Here is a 21,213-nt window from a genome sequence, read left to right on the forward strand (position 1 = left end):
GAAGGGCCGAATGGCCTGCTCCTGCACCTATTTTCTATGTTTCAATATGTTTCTATGATGGAACAGGCTACTTTCTAAATAGTAAAAAACTAAAAGCAGCGGATGTCCAAAGAGACTTGTGGGTCCAGGTATATCGATCATTAAAATGTCCTGAACAGGTACAGAAAATAATGAAAAAGGCTAATGGAATACTGGCCTTTATATCCAGAGGACTGGAATACAAGAGGGAAGAAGTTATACTGCAGCTGTACAAAGCCCTGGTTAGACCACACCTGGAGCACTGTGAGCAGTTCTGAGCACCACACCTTAGGGAAGATATATTGGCCTTGGAGGGAGTGCAGCGTAGGTTTACCAGAATGATATCCGGACTTCTAGGGTTATGTTACAAGGATTATGTGGTTGTTTTCCTGAGAATTTAGAAGGTTAAGGGGTGATTTGATTGAAATATTCAAATATCAAGGGGAACAGATAGGATAGAGAGTAACTATGTCCATTGATTGGGGAGTCTAGGGCTAGGGGGCAGAGTCTAATAACTAGAGCCAGATCTTTCAAGAGTGAAATTAGGAAAAACGTCTACACACAAAGGGTGGTAGAAGTTTGGAACTCTCTTCCGCAAATGGTAATTGATGCTAGAGATTGATAGCTCTTTGTTAACCAAACCTATTAAGGGATATAAGCCAAAAGCGGGTATATGTAGTTAAGTCGTAGATCAGCCATGAGATGAGGAAAAATTTCTTCTCTCAGAGGGTTGTAAATCTGTGGAATTTGCCGCCTCAGAGAGCTGTGGAAGCCGGGACATTGAATAAATTTAAGACAGAGATAGACAGTTTCTTAACCAATAGTAGTTATGGGGAGCGGGCAGGGAAGTAGAGCTGAGTCCATGATTGGATCAGCCATGATCGTATTAAATGGCGGAGCAGGCTCCAGGGGCCATATTGCCTACTCCTGCTCCTATTTCTTATGTTCTTATGATCTCATTGAATGGCGGGACAGGCTCGAGGGGCTGAATGGCCTCCTCCTGTTCCTATATTCCACAATCTCAGCTTGGAGATGACTGTTGTCAGCCTTGGCACCCGATTTGCTAGCTGACCTGCTCCTGTAAGGTTGCAAAATTCATGGAAAATCACCCCCCCCCCCCAGTTTTTGGACTCAATGAAAAGGAAATTCGATTTGGGACTATCAACTAGAAAGTTTGGGATCCTAGAATGCACATGGAAGAAACTATGAGTTTTAACCAAGTTTGGGATTTTAAAAGGCATATTGGGTCCGTGTGGAAAAGCGCAGCAAAACTAATGGACAGCTAGCCTCTAAAGAAGCCAGTCTTTGGGTATTGAAGCCATCTGGGGTATTGAAGCTAAACAAATTGTCTGGAGAATTGTGTAAACTCTAAAAACTTTCTCCCCAGGAGACATTAACAATTGACCCAGAGATAGCCAGCCATAGCTCAAAGCAGGAAACTCATCTAGCGCATACATAATGTTAATGGGCCATCCAGCCCAATGGCCTGGGCAGACAACGTAAATACCAGAACTAATTTTCCCGATCGAAAAACGAATTCAACAGGTTGGCACATCCGAAACGAGTTATCATTAATGAGCCCGCCAAAATATGACAAAGAATTACTAAGCCTGCCAAAATTAAGACAAAGAATCAGGGTTGATTTGGCGCGCAGATTAGGATGACTCCCAAAGTATAACTGAGGCCCTGTTTTACGGGTTAATCACAGCCTTAAGGAACCTTCGAGAGAGCTTGCTACACAGCCTTCTACACAGCCTTCTGGAACGTCTTCAGCCCCAAGGACACTCCTGGGTTACCCTGCTCTGTCACCGAAGGAGGAAAAACGTCATCAAACCGGCAGAGAAAGGCAGTTCCCAGTGACTTCGGACATCATCACCGCGGCAACAACTGACCACAGCCAACGTGGTAACATCGCACCACCGCGATGGACAAATTCTAAGAACGAAACTCCTCAAGAAGAAACCGAAGATTCGGAAGTTTCCACTCTGCAATCTGTTCCTAGCTACCAACAGGTGAAACATTACCTGAAAGAACTTTGAAACCTACTGCTGAAGGAAGTGGGTACTCACCCCATAAGCCCAAAATGCGCCCGACCGCATCAGGAACACCACCCAACTAAAGACTACGCAAGAAGTCTTCCACGACGTTCGGGGTACGGCAAGCAGAACCTCCAGAGTCCAGTGAACCCCGAAACCACGAAACACAGCCAACTTGCAATAAGTGGATTGGTGAGCATTATCCCTGTTTTCCCTGAAGTTCAACCTAGTCAGAGTTAGGCATTGGGAGGTGGGAGGTGTATTATTTTCTGTAACCCCTTTTGAACGTGTGATGAAGTGTTCTTTATTCCAGTGATTATAAGTTTTGACATTGTATTTTCTTTCCCTTAATAAAATCGAAGTTTCTTGCACCAAACCAGTGGTCTCTTGCACGTTGTCACATCCCCAAATAAATCCAGAGTCGAGAACCCAGGGAGTGGGAGCAATTGGAACCGCTCAGAAGGTCAGAGGTGAACCTGACCGCGAGACCACCTCCTACACTCCCGATCCCTCAATAACCCCACTTTAAAATTTTGATCCTCACGTTCAAATCCTTCCATGGCCTCGCCCCCTTCCTATCTCTGTTACCTCCTCCAGTCCTACACCCCTCCCTATCTTTGTAACCTCCTCCAGTCCTACACCCCTCGCTATCTCGTAACCTCCTCCAGCCCCCACACCCCTCCCTATCTTTGTAAACTCCTCCAGTCCTACACCCCTCCCTATCTCTGTAACTTCCTCCAGTCCTAGACCCCACCCTATCTCTGTAACCTCCTCCAGTCCTACACCCCTCCCTATCTCTGTAACCTCCTCCAGTCCTACACCCCTCCCTATCTCTGTAACCTCCTCCAGCCCCCATACCCCTCCCTATCTTTGTAACCTCCTCCAGTTCTACAACCCTCCTATTTCTGTAACCTCCTCCAGCCCTACACCCCTCCTATCTCTGTAACCTCCTCCAGTCCTACACCCCTCCTATCTCTGTAATCTCCTCCAATCCTACACCCCTCCCTATCTCTGTAACCTCCTCCAGTTCTATACCCCTCCGAGATCTCTGCGCTGTTCCAATTCTGGCCTCTTGTACATCCCTGACTTCCATCGCTCCACCATTGACGGCCATGGCTAAGCTCTGGGATCCCCTCTCTAAACCTCTCTATCTCTCTGTCTCCTCCTTTAAGACAGCCCTTAAAACCCAGCTCTCTAATCAAACCTTTGGTCACCTGTCCTAATAAGTATGTCAAGGTTCCAAAAATCCTGGAATTATTTAAGAAACAGGGGCATAGATTTAAAGTAATTGGTAGAAGGATTAGAGGGGAGTTTAGAAGAATTTTCTTCACCCAGAGGGTGGTGGGGGTCTGGAACTCACGGCCTGAAAGGGTGGTAGAGGCAGAAACGCCCATCACATTTAAAAAGTACTTGGATGTGCGCTTGAAGTGCCATAACCTACAGGGCTACGGACCAAGAGCTGGAAAGTGGGATTAGGCTGGGTAGCTCTTGGTCGGCATGGACTCGATGGGCCGAATGGCCTCCTTCTATGCCGTAAATTTCTATGATTCTAACAATTAGATGCTGCAATGGGGGAGTGAATGGAACGATGTATAAAAGTGGCATTCCTCATCTGTTAATATTTTGTGCATTAAATCACTCCTTTTTTTTTTGCATTACCCTGATAAAGATTTGCATTTATATAGCGCCTTTCACAACCACCACACGTCCCAAAGCACTTTACAGCCAATGAAATAGTTCTTGAAGTGTAGCCACTGTTGTAATATAGGGAATGAGGCAGCCATTTTGTGCACAGCAAGCTCCCACAAACTGCAATGTGATAATGACCAGATAATCCTGTTTTTTTAGTGATGTTGATTGAGGGATAAATATTGGAAGTGTTTATTTGCAACAGAAAAATGCTCTGATTGGGTCCCCTTGATCATATGAGCTGATTGGTTCTCTTGGAGAATAAGACACATGCAGCAGTTTCTCTGGAATGTGTCATTAGAACCGCCCTGACTACGTAATCAGTGACTTTGAAATGTGGAATTTGAGCCATTCTGACTGCCGACTCGACGCAGAGAGCTCTCTCTCACAGGTTAAGACCTCTCCCCCTCCACCCCCGCCCAAGTTCCTGCCCTTACCCGCCCCCCCCACTCGCCATTGATGGGGCATTGTGTGTGGATCACGGAGCGTTAACAGGTTTATTGGGTATGAAAGGAATAGCGACAGTGTCGTGACCTCTGGATTTCATCCACCCCAACGATGTCCCTTGTCAGACACGCACCAAACTTTCAGAGAAATCGGGTGTTGGAAGAATGTGATCCATCTTCAGAGTTTCCTCTCTCTCTGCCCCAATCTCTCGCTTCCTCCCCAGTCTCTCTCCCTCTCTCTCTCCCCCCCCCCAAATCTCTCTCTCTCCCAGTCTCTCGCTCTCTCTCTCCCTCAGTCACTCTCTCTTCCCCCAGTCTCTCCCCCAGTCACTCTTACTCTCCCCCCAGTCTCTCCCCCAATTTCTTTCTCACTCTCCTCCCAATCTCTCTCTCTCCTTCAGGCACTCTCTCTCTCTCTCTCTCCCTCAGTCACTCTCTCTCTCTCCCCCAGTCTCTCTCTCTCTCTCTCTCTCTCTCCCCAGTATCTCTCTCACTCTCTCTCCCCAGTCTCTCTCTCTCACTCTCTCTCCCCAGTATCTCTCTCTCACTCTCTCCCCAGTCTCTCTCTCTCCCTCAGTCTCTCCCCCTCCCTCAGTCTCTCCCCCTCCCTCAGTCTCTCCCCCTGTCTCTCTTACTCTCCCCCAGTCTCTCTCTCTCTCTCTCCCCCCAGTTTCTCACTCTTTCCAGTCTCAATCTCGCCCCAGTTTCTCACTCTTTCCAGTCTCTCTCTCTCTCCCTCAGTCACTCTCTCTCCCCCAGTCACTCTTACTCTCCCCGCAGTCTCTCTCTCTCTCCACAGTCTCTCTCTCTCTCACTCTCCCTGTCTCTCTCTCACTGTCTCTCTCTCTCACTGTCTCCCCAGTTTCTCTCTCACTCTCCCTCCATCTCTCTCTCTCCCTCAGTCACTCTCTCCCTCTCCCCAGTATCTCTCTCCCCCAGTCTCTCTTATTCTGCACCCGCACCCCCCCGCCCACCCAGTCTCTCAATACCTCTGACTTTTTTTCTCTCCCACAGAAGGCTGCGAAAATATTTGTGTAGGTAATCACAGCGATATTCTAGGCAAAAGTCTAAATCAGTAAAGCAACGTGGTCGGCACCAACTCTGGACTTGATACAGGCTCCACTTTCTGGTTCCGGGTTCGAGGAGTCTGCGCATGTGCGGGACGGAGCGGGGGCGGAGTCCAGGGTGCGTGTGCGCAGAAGGACACATAAAAAAACTGTTGCAAATAATCACTCCGATAAATATTGGCCAGCACACCGGGGATAACTCCCCCTGCTCGTCTTCGAAATAGTGGCCATGGGATCTTTTACGTCCACCTGAGAGAGCAGAAGGGACCTCGGTTTAATGTCTCACCCGAAAGACGACACCTCCGACAGTGCAGCACTTCCTCAGCACTGCACTGGGAGGACAGCCGCACCAACAGTAGCGTCCTCGATCAGGCCAACAATCCCCAGCAATCGAAGCACTGACCACACTCGACCAGCTCCGTTGGGCGGGCCACATTGTCCGCATGCCCGGCACGAGTCTCTCAAAGCAAGCGCTCTACTCGGAACTCCTTCACAGAAAACGAGCCAAAGGTGGGCTGAGGAAACGTTACAAGGACGCCCTCAAAGCCTCCCTGATAAAGTGCAACATCCCCACCGACACCTGGGAGTCCCTGGCCAAAGACCAGTCTGCCACAGTGGAGGAAGTGCATCCGGGAGGGCGCTGAGCACCTCGAGTCTCATCGCCGGGGGCACGCAGAAAGCGAGCGCAGGCAGCGGAAGGAGCGTGCGGCAAACCAGTCCCACCCTCCCTTTCCCTCAACGACTATCTGTCCCACCTGTGACAAGGACTGTGGTTCTCTTATTGGACTGTTCAGCCACCTAAGGACTCAGTTTTAGAGTGGAAGCAAGTCTTTCTCGATTCCGAGGCACTGCCTATGATGATGGGAGTGTCAGCCTGAATTGTCTGGTGCCCAACTCTTGAACCCACAACCTTCTGACTGAGAGGCAAGGGTGATACCCACTGAGCCAGAGCTGAGGAACCTGTTGGGATCTTGCTTTGTAGACTGGGTTGGATTTGACACAGGGATTCCACCCATGCAAACTTGGCTGGGCAATGGGGGGAACTCTGTTTGTGAAGCCGACTTGTTTTTACCGTCGCCAGGGAGATGGGATTTGCTGGGCAGACTGGGGCCACGCCCAGGGAGGGTGACGCAGGGAGGGAGGCCCCGCCCCTTTCCCCGGCTCACCTGAGCGCGAGGAGCCGCGCCCAGCCCAGGTGTGTGGGTGGGAGGGTGAGGGGCGGGGCACAGGGACATACAGAGGCTAAAGCCCAGACACACGGCACAGGGACACACGCATACAGCGGCACAGGGCACAGGAGCTGGTCTGCCCACACTTACTGCAACAGAGAGCGAGGCAACGGGAACCTTGTCTTCACAACTACTTTTACACACACATACACACACCTAGATATTTTGTACATTTTTACAGAAACTTTACACTTTTACTGAGAATTTTCCTCAAACTTTACACTTTTACAGAGACTTGACACACAAACTTACACACTTTTCCTCAGAAACTTTACACTTTGACAGATAATTTTCCTCAAACTTTACACTTTTACACAGAAACTTTACTTTTACACACAAACTTTACACTTTTACTGAGAATTTTCCTCAAACTTTACACTTTTACAGAGACTTGACACACAAACTTACACACGTAGACATTTTATACACTTTTCCTCAGAAACTTTACACTTTTACACACAAACTTTACACTTTGACAGATAATTTTCCTCAAACTTTACACTTTTACACAGAAACTTTACTTTTACACACAAACTTTACACTTTTTACAGAGAATTTTCCTCAAACTTTACACACAAACTTTACACTTTTTACAGATAATTTTCCTCAAACTTTACACACAAACTTTACACTTTTTACAGAGAATTTTCCTCAAACTTTACACACAAACTTACACGCGTAGACATTTTATACACCTTTTCCACACAAGCTTTCCACTTTTCCTCCTCCTCACTTTCCGCACTTCCACCCAGTTTTACTCACTCACCCAGCCCCGGGATGCCCCCCTGTCCCCGCCCCGGGGGCCGGGCTGTGAGCGGCGCCGCTCGGGTTGAGCTGAAGCCGGGCTCCGGGACCATGGCGGTCCGCGGCCGCCCCTCCGCCTTTTTCCTCGCCTCGCTCCTCCTGGTAAGGTTCACTTTGTTTTGAATGTGACGGTCTCGGACCTCTTGGTCGGTCTGGGTTTTATTGCAGCCGCTGAGGAGGAAATTTGCGCCGAGCGGAAAGCGTTTCTCTCTGAGGGTTTAACTAAATTATTTAGAATAAAAGGCAACGAACGTGAGCTGCAAACAATGCTGGGCTGTATTTACCTGTCGCAGGACGGCAGAACACTCCACATTGGCGAAACTGTTTTTATTTAATCGTGTTAAAGTCCTGTGTGGAAGCCGGTTGCTTTTATAAAGTAGAAAGTCCTGTTTATTTGAGGTACTTTCGTCAGCTCTAGTTTTCCAAATGTCATTTATTGTAGAAAGACTTGCATTTCTATAGCGCCTCTTACAACCTCAGGTTGTCCCAAAGCGCTTTACAGCCAATTTTTGAAGTATAATCATGTTGGAAACCAATTTGCATCCAGCAAGCTCCCACAAACAGCAATGTGACAATGGCCCAGATAATCTGTTTTTTAGTGATGTTGATTGAGGGATAAATATTGGCCCCAGGACACCGGGGATAACTCCCCCTGCTCTTCTTCGAAATAGTGCCATGGGATCTTTTACATCCACCTGAGAGGGCAGACAGGGCCTCGGTTTAACGTCTCACCTGAAAGACGGCACCTCCGGCAGTGCGGCACTCCCTCAGCACTGCACTGGGAGTGTCAGCCTAGATTTGTGTGCTCAAGTCCCTGGAGTCGGACTTGGAGAAGGAGCAAACTGATCACAGCACCGTGGTACAGGGGGCCGTTCAAAGGGGAGTAAAAATAAACGTTTGTAGTGGTAGGGAACGGTATCATTATGGGGAGAGATAAGGTTCTCTGCAGCTGAGAGAGTGAGTCCCGAAGGCTGTGTTGCCTGCCTTGGTGCCAGGGTTAAGGACATCTCCTCTGGGCTGGAGAGGAACTTGGAGTGGGAGGGGGAAGATCCAGTTGTCATGGTCCACGTAGGTACCAATGACAGAGGTAGGACAAACAAAGAGGTTTTGCTGAGAGATTATGAGCAGCTCAGGGCCAAATTAAAAAGCAGAACCACAAAGGTGGTAATCTCTGGATTACTACCTGAGCCACGAGCAAATTTGCTCAGGTTAAATACGTGGCTCAAAGACTGGTGTGGGAGAAATGGGTTTTGGTTCATGGGGCACTGGCACCAGTACTGGGGTAAGAGGGAGCTGTTCTGCTGGGATGGGCTCCACTTAGACTGTGCTGGGACTAGGGTCCTGGCAAATCAAATAACTAGGGCTGTAGAGAGGGCTTTAAATTAATTAGGATTCAGATAAGTGAAAATTAAAGACAAAGAATAAGGAGAAGGCAATAGATCAGGGTAGCACTGGGGGAAATGAAAACCAGAGCGTGACGGGAAGGGACAGAATGTATGAACATAAAGGTGAATCAGAAAGTGGGGTCAAAACAGGAAAAAATGGTTTTAAAAAAACAAATTTAAAAACTCTTTATCTGAATGCACGTAGCATTCGTAACAAAATAGATGAGTTGATGGCACAAATGGGTATGATCTGATAGAAACATAGAAAATAGGTGCAGGAGTAGGCCATTCGACCCTTCGAGCCTGCATCACCATTCAATAAGATCATGGCTGATCATTCCTTCAGTACCCCTTTCCTGCTTTCTCTCTATACCCCTTGATCCCTTTAGCCGTAAGGGCCATATCCAACTCCCTCTTGAATATATCCAATGAACTGGCATCACACAGCCATTACAGAGACGTGGTTGCAAGGTGACCAGGCTTGGGAACTAAATATTCAAGGGTATTTGACAATTTGGAAGAACAGACAGACAAAAAGGAAAAGGAGGTGGGTATCTCTGTTAATAAAGGATGAGATCAGTGCGCTAGTGAGAAACAATATAGGCTCAGAAGATCAAGATGTTGAATCAGTTTGGGTGGAGATAAGGGATAATAAGGGGATCATGTTGCTGGTGGGCGTAGTCTATAGGCCCCCTAACAGTAGCTACAATGTTGGACGGAGTATAAATCAAGAAATAATGGAAGCTTGTAATAAAGGAACGGCGATTTTAACCTTCATATTGATTGGACAAAGCAAATTGGCCAGGGTAGCCTTGAGGAAGAGTTCATAGAGTATATCCAGGATAGTTTCCTTGAACAGTATGTTTTGGAACCACCCAGGGAGCAGGCTATCTTAGATCTGGTACTGTCTAATGAGACAAGATTAATAAATGATCTCCTAGTAAAGGATCCTCTAGGAATGAGTGATCATAACATGGTTGAATTTCAAATTCAGTTGGAGGGTGAGAAAGTTGGTTCTCAAACCAGTGTCCTAAGCTTAAATAAAGGAGACTACAAAAGTATTAGGGCAGAGTTGGCAAAAGTGGACTGAGAAAATAGACTAAAGTATGGAACGGTTGATGAGCAGTGGCAGACATTTAAGGCGATATTTCATATCCGGATACATTTTTGTTGAGCGTTGAGAAGGGATAACCACCCTTGGCTAACTAAGGAAATAAGGGGTGGTATTAAATTGAAAACAAGGGCATACAATGTGGCCAAGACCAGTGGGAGGTCAGGATTGGGAAACTTTTAAAAGCCAGCAAAGAACGACTTAAAAAAATTAGACAGGAAAGATAGATTATAAAAGTAAACTAGCACAAAATATAAAAACAGATAGTAAGAGTTTCTACAAGTATATAAAAAGGAAAAGAGTGGCTAAAGTAAATGTTGGTCCCCTGGAGGATGAGACTGGGGAATTAATAATGGAGAACAGGGAAATGGCAGAAACCTTGAACAAATATTTTGTATTGGTCGTCTTCATGGTAGAAGACACTAAAAACATCCCAATAGTGGATAATCAAGGGGCTATGGGGGGAGAGGAACTTAATACAATCACTAGTGAAGTAGTACTCGGTAAAATAATTGGACTACAGGTGGACAAGTCCCTGGACCTTTAAAAGAAGTGGTTGCAGAGATAGTGGATGCATTGGTTGTAATCTTCCAAAATTCCCTGAATTCTGGGGAGGTCCCAGCGGATTGGAACACCGCAAATGTAATGCCCCTATTTTTAAAAAAAGGAGGGAGACAGAAAGCAGGAAACTTATCGACCAGTTAGCCTAACATCTGTCGCTGGGAAAATGTTGGTGTCCATTATTAAGGAAGCAGTAGCAGGACATTTGGAAAAGCATCATTCAATCAAGCAAAGTCAACATGGTTTTATGAAAGAGAAATCATGTTTGACAAATTTGCTACAGTTCTTTGAGGATGTAACGAGCAGGGTGGATAAGGGGGAATCAGTGGATGTGGTGTATTTGGATTTCCAGCAGGCATTCGATAAGGTGTCACATAAAGGGCCAGGTGGCCTACTCTATTACTTAATCTTCTTAACCTTCTGACTCAAAAGCGATTTATTAAACTTGAAAATAAAACTAAACCCAAGTTTCCCTTGAGGCTTAACTGAGCATTCATCTAACTGCTGTTTGTGGGATGTTGTTGGCAGTGCACTGACTTTCCTACATATAGAAACTGTTCAAAAGTCATTTCCCTGTGTGATGGGCTGCTATGTCAATGCTGTTTAAAGTCCAAATGCAAGAAACACAGTTAACATGCAGGTACAGCAAGCAATTAGGAAGGCAAATGGAATGTTGGCCTTTATTGCACGGGGGTTGTACAAGAGTAAGGAAGTCTTACTAGAATTGTACAGGGCCTTGGTGAGACCACATCTGGAGTACTGTGCACAGTTTCGGTCTCCTTATCTAAGGAAGGATATACTTGTTTTGGAGGCAGTGCAACAAAGGTTCACCAGATTGATCCCTGGGTTGAGCAGAGAGATTGAGTAGATTGGGCCTATATTCTCTGGAGTTTAGAAGAATGAGAGGTGATCTCATTGAAACCATACAGAATTCTGAGGAGGATTGATAGGGTAGATGCTGAGAGGCTGTTTCCTCTGGCTGGAAAGTCTAGGGATAAGGGGTCGGCCATTTTAAGACAGAGATGAGGAGAAATTTCTTCACTCGAGGGTTGTGAATCTTTGGAATTCTCTGCCCCAGAGAGCTGTGGATACTGAGTCCCTGAATATATTCAAGGCCGAGATTGATAGATTTTTGGACTCTCGGGGAAATCAAGGGATACAGGGACAGTTGCAGGAAAGTGGAGTTGAGGTCAAAGATCATGATATTGAATGGTGGGGGGGGGGGGAGGGGAGGGGAGGGTTTATGGCCTACTCCTGCTGCTATTTATGTTCTTCTTCATTAAATGGGTTTGCAATCTGTCTTAACTCTGTCCAGTTTTAAGACTTTTTGTAGAGGTTACCATTCCCACTCCCAACAAACTTTCTGCATTAATGGCTGTTTGAAACGGGAAGGCATGAGGGAGGATTTAAAAAAAAAAATTTTGTCTCTGCAAAAGACCATTACAATTGCGATAATATCCTCACTATCAATATTTCTGTTTTTTGTTTCACTGGCTAGTGGAAGAAAAGCTGCAAAACCTTGAGCATGTTAATCTTTTCTATAATCTTTTGTTTAAAGTTTTGGACCTAGCTGCTGTTTAAAATATCGTGCGTTTAGTGCCTTTTTTGGGGTTCACTATATTTTATATGGCGCCTTTAAAGCAGTCAAACATCCGAAGGCGTTGTGTAGGCACAATTATCAGAAAAAATTTGACGCCCAGCCGCGTAAAGGAAATATTGGGGCAGGTGATCAAAAGCTTGGTCAAAGAGGTAGGTTTTAAGGAGCGCCATGAAGGTGGAGAGAGAGGGGTGGAGAGGCGGATTGCGCCATTGGTGTAGGGATTTGGTATTCCTCTGACTCGTGCAGCTTGTGTAGGATGTGGTCAGTGTTGGTGGTTTTAAATGGACAACGAGAATTTATCGTTAATTTGTTTTGGCTCTCTATTCTGTGTATCTGACGTAATTACGAATGCTGTTGATTTTGGGTCTCCCTCCCAGGTGCTTGACATTTTAAGATTTTGTTTTCAGTATGTTCTGACAACTTTGACAACTCCTATCTGAGGTTGAACCACACTGTTCGCAACCTTGGCATCATCTATGACCCTGAAATGAGCTTCCGACCACATATCCGCAGCATAACTAAGACCGTCTATTTCATAAGAACACAAGAATTAGGAACTGGAGTAGGCCATCTAGCCTCTCGAGCCTGCTCCGCCATTCAACAAGATCATGGCTGATCTGGCCGTGGACTCCGCTCCACTTGCCCGCCCTCTCCCCGTAACCCTTAATTCCCTTATTGGTTAAAAATCTATCTATCTATGATTTGAATATAAGACCGTCTATTTCCATCTCCGCCCATTTCCGTCTCTGCTTCAGCTCATCAGCTGCTGAAAACTTCATTCATGCCTTTGTTACCTCCGAGACTTGACTTCCAATGAAATCTTGGCTGGCCTCCCACATTCTACCCTATGTAAACTAGAGGTGATCCAAAACTCGGCTGCCCATGTCCTAAATTGCACCGAGTCCCACTCCCCCATCACCCCTGTGCTCGCTGACTGACATTGGCTCCTGGTTAAGCAACGCTTCGATTTTAAATTTCTCATCCTTGTTTACAAATCCCGCCAGGGCCCTCGCCCCTCCCTATCTCTGTAATCTCCTCCAGCCCCACAACCCCCCAAGATATCTGCACTCCTCTAATTCTGCCCTCTCGAGCATCCCTGATTTATAATCGTTCCACCATCGGTGGCCGTGCCTTCTGTTGCCTGGGCCCCAAGCTCTGGAACTCCCTGCCTAAACCTCTCCGCCTCTCTACCTCTCTTTCCTCCTTCAAGACGCTCCTTAAGACCCACCTCTTTGACTAAGCTTTTGGTCATCTGCTGTAACTTATCTGGCTCATTGTCAAATTCAATTTTTTGTCTTGTAACACTGTTTTAATATGTTAAAGGCGCTATATAAATACAAGTTTTTTTTTAAATTACCAAAAATTTAATTATGCAAAATTGGTAGTCAGTGCATTGTTTGTTGCATCGAAGCACTGACCACACTCGATCAGCTCCGCTGGGCGGGCCACATTGTCCGCATGCCAGATACGAGACTCCTAAAGCAAGTGCTCTGCGTGGAACTCCTTCACGGCAAACGAGCCAAAGGTGGGCAGAGAAAACGTTACAAGGACACCCTCCCAAAGCCTCCCTGATAAAGTGCAACAACCCCACCGACACCTGGGAGTCCCTGGTCAAAGACCGCCCGACGTAGAGAAAGTGCATCCGGGAGGGCGCTGAGCACCTCGAGTCTCATTGCCGAGAGCACGCAGAAAGCAAGCGCAGGCAGCGGAAGGAGAGTGCGACAAACCAGTCCCACCCTCCCTTTCCTTCAACGACTGTCTGTCCCCCACCTGTGACAGGGACTGTGGTTCTCGTATTGGACTGTACAGCCACCAAATAACTCACTTCAGGTCTGGAAGCAAGTCTTCCTCGATTCCGAGGGACTGCCTATGACGATGATGTTGCATTTTCTTTCCTATTCCTGTATTTACATCGTTTCAAAATTTACCTTATACTACATGTTTGAATTGCAATTTTTGTTTTTAGATGCTCTCAAGATTTGGAGAAGCTTGCGTCACCAAGCATCTTGTTGTAATTGTGCCGAGTCATCAGATTAAAGCAGATCATGTCATTTCAACAGGTAACATAACCCTGCCTATGGCAATGACCTTGAACAATTCTGTCGTTAGTTAATTGTGATCTCTTGGTCTTTATTGCAAAGGGGATGGAGTATAAAAGCAGGGAAGTCTTGCTACAGTCATATAAGGTATTGGGAGGCTACACCTGGAATACTGCGTGCAGTTTTGGTTTCCATATTTACGAAAGGATATACTTGCTTTGGAGGCAGTTCAGAGAAGGTTCACTCGGTTGATTCCGGAGATGAGGGGGTTGACTTAGGAGGAAAGGTTGAGTAGGTTGGGCCTCTACTCATTGGCATTCAGAAGAATGAGAGGCGATCTTATCGAAACGTGTAAGATTATGAGAGGGCTTGACAAGATGAATGCAGAGAGGATGTTTCCACTGATAGGGGAGACTAGAATTAGGAGACATAATCTTAGAAATGGGCGGCCCCTTATTAAAACACATGAGGAGAAATTTCTTCTCGGAGGGTTGTAAATCTGGAATTCGCTGCCTCAGAGAGCTGTGGAAGCTGGGACATTGAATAAATTTAAGACAGATAAACAGTTTCTTAAATGATAAGGGAATAAGGGGAGCGGGCAGGTAAGTGGACCCGAGTCCATGATCAGATCAGCCATGATATTGAATGGCGGAGCAGACTCGAGGGGCCTTATGGCCTACTCCTATTTTTATGTTCTTATCCCCGATTTTCCTCGCTCCACCTTTGGCGGCCCTGCCTTCAGCTGCCTGGCCCCTAAACTCTGGAATTCCCTCCCTAAACCTCTTCGTTCCTTGCTCACCTTTTTAAGACTTTCCTTAAAACCTACATTATCAGCTGTGTGGCTCAGTGTGCAGCATTCTCGCCTCTGGGTCAGAAGGTTGTGGGTTCAAGTCCCACTCCAGGAACTTGAGCACAAAAATCTAAGCTGACGCTCCAGTGCAGTGCTGAGGGAGCGCCACACTGTCGTAGATGCCATCTTTCGGATGAGACGTTAAACCGAGGCCCCGTCTGCCCCCTCGGGTGGATGTAAAAGATCCCATGGCCACTATTTCGAAGAAGAGCAGGGGAGTTCACCCCGGTGTCCTGGCCAATATGTATCCCTCAACCAGCATCACTAAAAACAGATTATCTGGTCATTATCACATTGCTGTTTGTGGGAGCTTGCTGTGCGCAATTTTGCTGCCACATTTCCCACATTACAACAGTGACTGCACTCCAAAAGCACTTCATTGGCTGCAAAGATCTTTGAGACATCCTGTGGTCGTGAATGCTGCTATATACATGAGAACATAAGAAATAGGAGCAGGAGCAGGCCATACGGCCCCTCGAGCCTGCTCCGCCATTCAATAAGATCATGGCTGATCCGATCATGGACTCAGGTCCACTTCCCCGCCCGCTCCCGTTATCGCCTTATCTTTTAAGAAACTGTCTATTTCTGTCTTAAATTTATTCAATGTCCCAGCTTCCACAGCTCTCTGAGGCAGTGAATTCTACAGATTTACAACCCCCTGAGAGAAGAAGTTCCTCCTCATCTCAGTTTTAAATGGGCGTCCCCTTATTCTAAGATCATGCCCCCTAGTTCTAGTCTCCCCTATCAGTGGAAACATCCTCTCTGCATCCACCTGGTCAAGCCCCCTCATAATCTTATACGTTTCGATAAGATCACCTCTTATTCTTCTGAATTCAAATGAGTAGAGGCCCAACCTACTCAACCTTTCCTCATAAGTCAACCCCCTCATCTCTGGAATCAACTGAGTGAACCTTCTCTGAATTGCCTCCAAAGCAAGTATATCCTTTCGTAAATATGGAAACCAAAACTGCACGCAGTATTCGAGGTGTGGCCTCACCAATACCTTGTATAGATGCAAGTCTTTTCTTTCTACCTCTTTTGATCAAGCTTTTGGTCACCTGTTAAAATCTCCTCCTGTGTCTCGGTGTCAAATTTTGTTTGACAATCGGTCTTGTGAAGCAGCTTGAGATGTTTTACTACATTAAAGGCACTGTATAAATAAAAGTTTTTGTGTGGGGTGAGGGAAATGTGAAGAGAGAGTCTTGGTTAGTGTCATGGAATTTGAAACATCCAGGTGCCTTCCGAGCACTTCTAAAACGGGGATCAGTGTTTCACAGGCTCCATTAAAAAAGGTATTGTCGTCAAGGAGGATTAGATCAGACTCTTCCAAATTAAATGCTTTTACTGTTGAGTACATAGTTCTACATGTTCACACACACCGGGATTTGATTCAATGCCGAAAAATGGGCTGGGTTGCAATTGCTTTTGGATTTAAAAAAAAAAGTAACCAGGACTGCACCCTTTAATTCAGCCCTCTTGTCTGAACATATTCTAAAGATGACTCTCATTCTGCTTTCCGCTTAAGAATAGGAGAAATCGAACTGTTACCTTTTTTTTTAAAAAGAGCAAGCATTTCGGAAAACCAGTACAGGGTATGGTTATTTTTCAATGTGAATTTAACATCAATCAATCATAAGTACATAAGAACATAAGAAATAGGAGCAGGAGTAGACCATACGGCCCCTCGAGCCTGCTCCGCCATTTAATAAGATCATGGCTGATTCGATCATGGACTCAGCTCCACTTCCCTGCCCACTCCCCCATAACCCCTTATTCCCTTATCGGTTAAGAAACTGTCTATCTCCGCCTGTCAATGACCTAATTTCCACAGCTCTCTGAGGCAGCGAATTCCACAGATTTACAACCCTCCTGAGAAGAAATTTCTCCTCGTCTCAGTTTTAAATGGACGGCCCCTTATTCTAAGATTGTGCCCCCGAGTTTTAGTTTTCCCCCATCAGTGGAAACATCCTCTCTATATCCATCTGGAACCCTGAAAATACTCCGAGTCGAAGGTCATGGGCTCAAGTCCCAATTAAGAGATTAGATCAATTTTTTTATTTTTGGGCACGAAGGGAATCGAGGGATATGAGGACTGGGCGGGTAGGTGGAGTTGAGATTGAAGATCAGCCATGATTGAATGGCGGAACAGGCTCGATGGGCCAAATGGCTGAATCCTGCTCCTAATTCTTGTGTTCTTACCAAAAGTATACTCTGATCTCTACCTTTCCATGTTTTACCTGTAATTATATTTGACATTGTGTTATGGTTTAACTAAATTACATGCTGTAGTGAGGAATACTTTGAGGATGTAACATCTAGCAGTCTGCAGATGCATCATATACAATGAAACATGAATTTAAAAAATAGCCATGCTTTTATTGATGCGCCCAACGTGTTTTTCTTCGACAGTGGATTTGGCTCAATGCCACAAGGACACATTGCAAATCAGCACCAGTGATCCAGATTTTGCTGTGAAGCTCGATGGCTCTTTGTATGCAACTCGTGACCTCTACATTACTGTTGGACAACGGACCTTCGACATTGGGCTGCAAGACTCTGAGTCGTTACAGAAGTGGAATATTAATGTCCGATTGCTGTTTCAACAGGTGGGTAACTTACTGCCCTTCATGCCCACCCCAAGCCTTTCCAGTGATTTCTGCCAGTTATCCTCAAAGGATTAAATAGACATCCCCAGCACTGAAGCACTGGCCACACTTGATCAGCTCCGCTGGCCGGGCCACATTGTCCGCATGCCAGACACGAGACTCTGAAAGCAACGCTCTACTCCGAACTCCTTCACGGTAAACGGTAAATGAGCCAAAGGTGGGCAGAGGAAATGTTACAAGGGCACCCTCAAAGCCTCCCTGATAAAGTGCAACATCCCCACTGACACCTGGGAGTCCCTGGCCAAAGACCACCCTAAGTGGAGGAAGTGCATCCGGGAGGGCGTTGAGCACCTCGAGTCTCATCGCCGCGAGCATGCAGAAACCAAGCGCCGGCAGTGGAAAGAGCGTGTGGTAAACCAGTCCCACCCACCCTTTCTCTCAATGACTTATCTGTCCCACCTGTGACCGGGACTGTGGCTCTCGTATTGGACTGTTCAGCCACCCAAGGACTCATTTTAAGAGTGGAAGCAAGTCTTCCTCGACTCCAAGGAACTGCCGATGATGATATCCGGTGTCCTGAGGCCAATATTTATCCCTCGATCAACATTTAAAAAAAAAAAACCAGACGATCTGGTCATTATTACATTGCTATTTGTTGGAGCTTGCTGTGTGCAAATTGGCTGCCGCGTTTCCCACTTTACAACACCGACTGTGCTTCAGAAGATACCTCACTGGCTGTAAAGTGATTTGTGACGTGGTGAGGTTGCGAAAGTTACTGTATAAATGTCTGTCCTGATGAACAGGATTAACGTTATGTGATGCGCTTAATATTTTTCAGCAAATGATAAAAAGATCTGTTCGACAGAGGCGGGCAGCAATTCTACGGCGTCAGAAGAGACGGTGGAGGCTGGCACCATTCACCATCACCGAGAACGCTGTTGGACCTTTCCCCCTATATGTTCAAACTGTGAGTTGCAATACTTTTGTTAAATTGAGCAAAGCTCCGTTAGACGAGAGAGAATTAACATAGAAACATAGAAAATAGGTGCAGGAGTAGGCCATTCGGTCCTTCTAGCCTGCACCGCCATTCAATGAGTTCATGGCTGAACATGCAACTTCAGTACCCCATTCCTGCTTTCTCGCCATACCCCTTGATCCCCCTAGTAGTAAGGACTACATCTAACTCCTTTTTGAATATATTTAGTGAATTGGCCTCAACAACTTTCTGTGGTAGAGAATTCCACAGGTTCACCACTCTCTGGGTGAAGAAGTTTCTCCTCATCTCGGTCCGAAATGGCTTACCCCTTATCCTTAGACTGTGACCCCTGGTTCTGGACTTCCCCAACATTGGGAGCATTCTTCCTGCATCTAACCTGTCTAAACCCGTCAGAATTTTAAACGTTTCTATGCGATCCCCTCTCATTCTTCTGAACTCCAGTGAATACGAGCCCAGTTGACCCAGTCTTTCTTGATATATCAGTCCCGCCATCCCGGGAATCAGTCTGGTGAATCTTCGCTGCACTCCCTCAATAGCAAGAATGTCCTTCCTCAAGTTCGGAGACCAAACTGTACACAATACTCCAGGTGTGGCCTCACCAAGGCCCTATACAATTGTAGCAACACCTCCCTGCCTCTATACTCTCATCCCCTCGCTATGAAGGCCAACATGCCATTTGCTTTCTTAACCACCTGCTGTACCTGCAACCTTCAATGACTGATGTACCATGACACCCAGGACTTGTTGCACCTCCACTTTTCCTAATCTGTCACCATTCAGATAATAGTCTGTCTCTCTGTATTTACCACCAAAGTGGATAACCTCACATTTATCCACATTATACTTCATCTGCCATGCATTTGCCCACTCACCTAACCTATCCAAGTCACTCTGCAGCCTCATAGCATCCTCCTCGCAGCTCACACTGCCACCCAACTTAGTGTCATCCGCAAATTTGGAGATACTGCATTTAATCCCCTCGTCTAACTCATTAATGTACAATGTAAACAGCTGGGGCCCCAGCACAGAACCTTGCGGTACCCCACTAGTCACTGCCTGCCATTCTGAAAAGTACCCATTTACTCCTACTCTTTGCTTCCTGTCTGACAACCAGTTCTCAATCCATGTCAGCACACTACCCCCAATCCCATGTGCTTTAACTTTGCACATTAATCTCTTGTGTGGGACCTTGTTGAAAGCCTTCTGAAAGTCCAAATACACCATATCAACTGGTTCTCCCTTGTCCACTCTACTGGAAACATCCTCAAAAAAATTCCAGAAGATTTGTCAAGCATGATTTCCCTTTCACAAATCCATGCTGACTTGGACCTATCATGTCACCTCTTTCCAAATGCGCTGCTATGACATCCTTAATAATTGATTCCATCATTTTACCCACTACTGATGTCAGGCTGACCGGTCTATAATTCCGTTTTCTCTCTCCCTCCTTTTTTAAAAAGTGGGGTTACATTGGCTACCTTCACTCGATAAGAACTGATCCAGAATCTATGGAATGTTGGAAAATGACTGTCAATGCATCCGCTATTTCCAAGGCCACCTCCTTAAGTACTCTGGGATGCAGTTCATCAGGCCCTGGGGATTTATCAGCCTTCAATCCCATCAATTTCCCCAACACAATTTCCTGACTAATAAGGATTTCCCTCAGTTCCTCCTTCTTACTAGACCCTCTGACCCCTTTTATATCCGGAAGGTTGTTTGTGTCCTCCTTAGTGAATACCAAACCAAAGTACTTGTTCAATTGGTCTGCCATTTCTTTGTTCCCTGTTATGACTTCCCCTGATTCTGACTGCAGGGGACCTACATTTGTCTTTACTAATCTTTTTCTCTTTACATATCTATAGAAACTTTTTCAGTCCGTCTTAATGTTCCCTGCAAGCTTCCTCTCGTACTCTATTTTCCCTACCCTAATCAAACCCTTTGTCCTCCTCTGCTGAGTTCTAAATTTCTCCCAGTCCCCAGGTTCACTGCTATTTCTGGCCAATTTGTATGCCACTTCCTTGGCTTTAATACTATCCCTGATTTCCCTTGATAGCCACGGTTGAGCCACCTTCCCTTTTTTTTATTTTTACGCCAGACAGGGATGTACAATTGTTGTAATTCATCCATGCGGTCTCTAAATGTCTGCCATTGCCCATCCACTGTCAACCCCTTAAGTATCATTCGCCAATCTATCCTAGCCAATTCACGCCTCATACCTTCAAAATTACCCTTCTTTAAGTTCTGGACCATGGTCTCTGAATTAACTGTTTCATTCTCCATTCTAATGTAGAATTCCACCATATTATGGTCACTCTTCCCCAAGGGGCCTCGCACAATGAGATTGCTAATTAATCCTCTCTCATTACACAACACCCAGTCTAAGATGGCCTCCCCCCTAGTTGGTTCCTCGACATATTGGTCTAGAAAACCATCCCTTATGCACTCCAGGAAATTCTCCTCCGCCATATTGCTTCCAGTTTGGTTAGCCCAATCTATATGCATATTTAAAGTCGCCCATGATAACTGCTGCACCTTTATTGCATGCACCCCTAATTTCCTGTGTGATGCCCTCCCCAACATCACTACTACTGTTTGGAGGTCTGTACACAACTCACACTAACGTTTTTTGCCCTTTGGTGTTCTGCAGCTCTACCCATAAAGATTCCACATCATCCAAGCTAATATCCTTCCTAACTATTGCATTAATCTCCTCTTTAACCAGAAATGCTACCCCACCTCCTTTTCCTTTTATTCTATCCTTCCTGAATGTTGAAT

At 46.0% G+C, this 21,213-nt stretch overlaps 1 protein-coding gene across 1 annotated transcript in view; it reads left to right on the forward strand.

Annotated features, from left to right (window-relative positions):
* The first annotated feature begins 6,518 nt into the window (after window positions 1-6,518).
* LOC139278065 (desmocollin-3-like) overlaps window positions 6,519-21,213 on the forward strand; it is a 46,608-nt gene continuing 31,913 nt past the window's right edge. The window contains exons 1-4 of the mRNA XM_070896730.1: window positions 6,519-7,391; window positions 13,913-14,006; window positions 17,245-17,441; window positions 18,280-18,408. Of these exons, the coding sequence (XP_070752831.1) occupies window positions 7,263-7,391; window positions 13,913-14,006; window positions 17,245-17,441; window positions 18,280-18,408 (549 nt within the window). The 5' untranslated portion in view covers window positions 6,519-7,262. The remainder of the gene's footprint in view (window positions 7,392-13,912; window positions 14,007-17,244; window positions 17,442-18,279; window positions 18,409-21,213) is intronic.

Source organism: Pristiophorus japonicus, chromosome 1 (assembly GCF_044704955.1).
Source record: "Pristiophorus japonicus isolate sPriJap1 chromosome 1, sPriJap1.hap1, whole genome shotgun sequence".
NCBI lineage: Eukaryota > Metazoa > Chordata > Chondrichthyes > Pristiophoridae > Pristiophorus > Pristiophorus japonicus.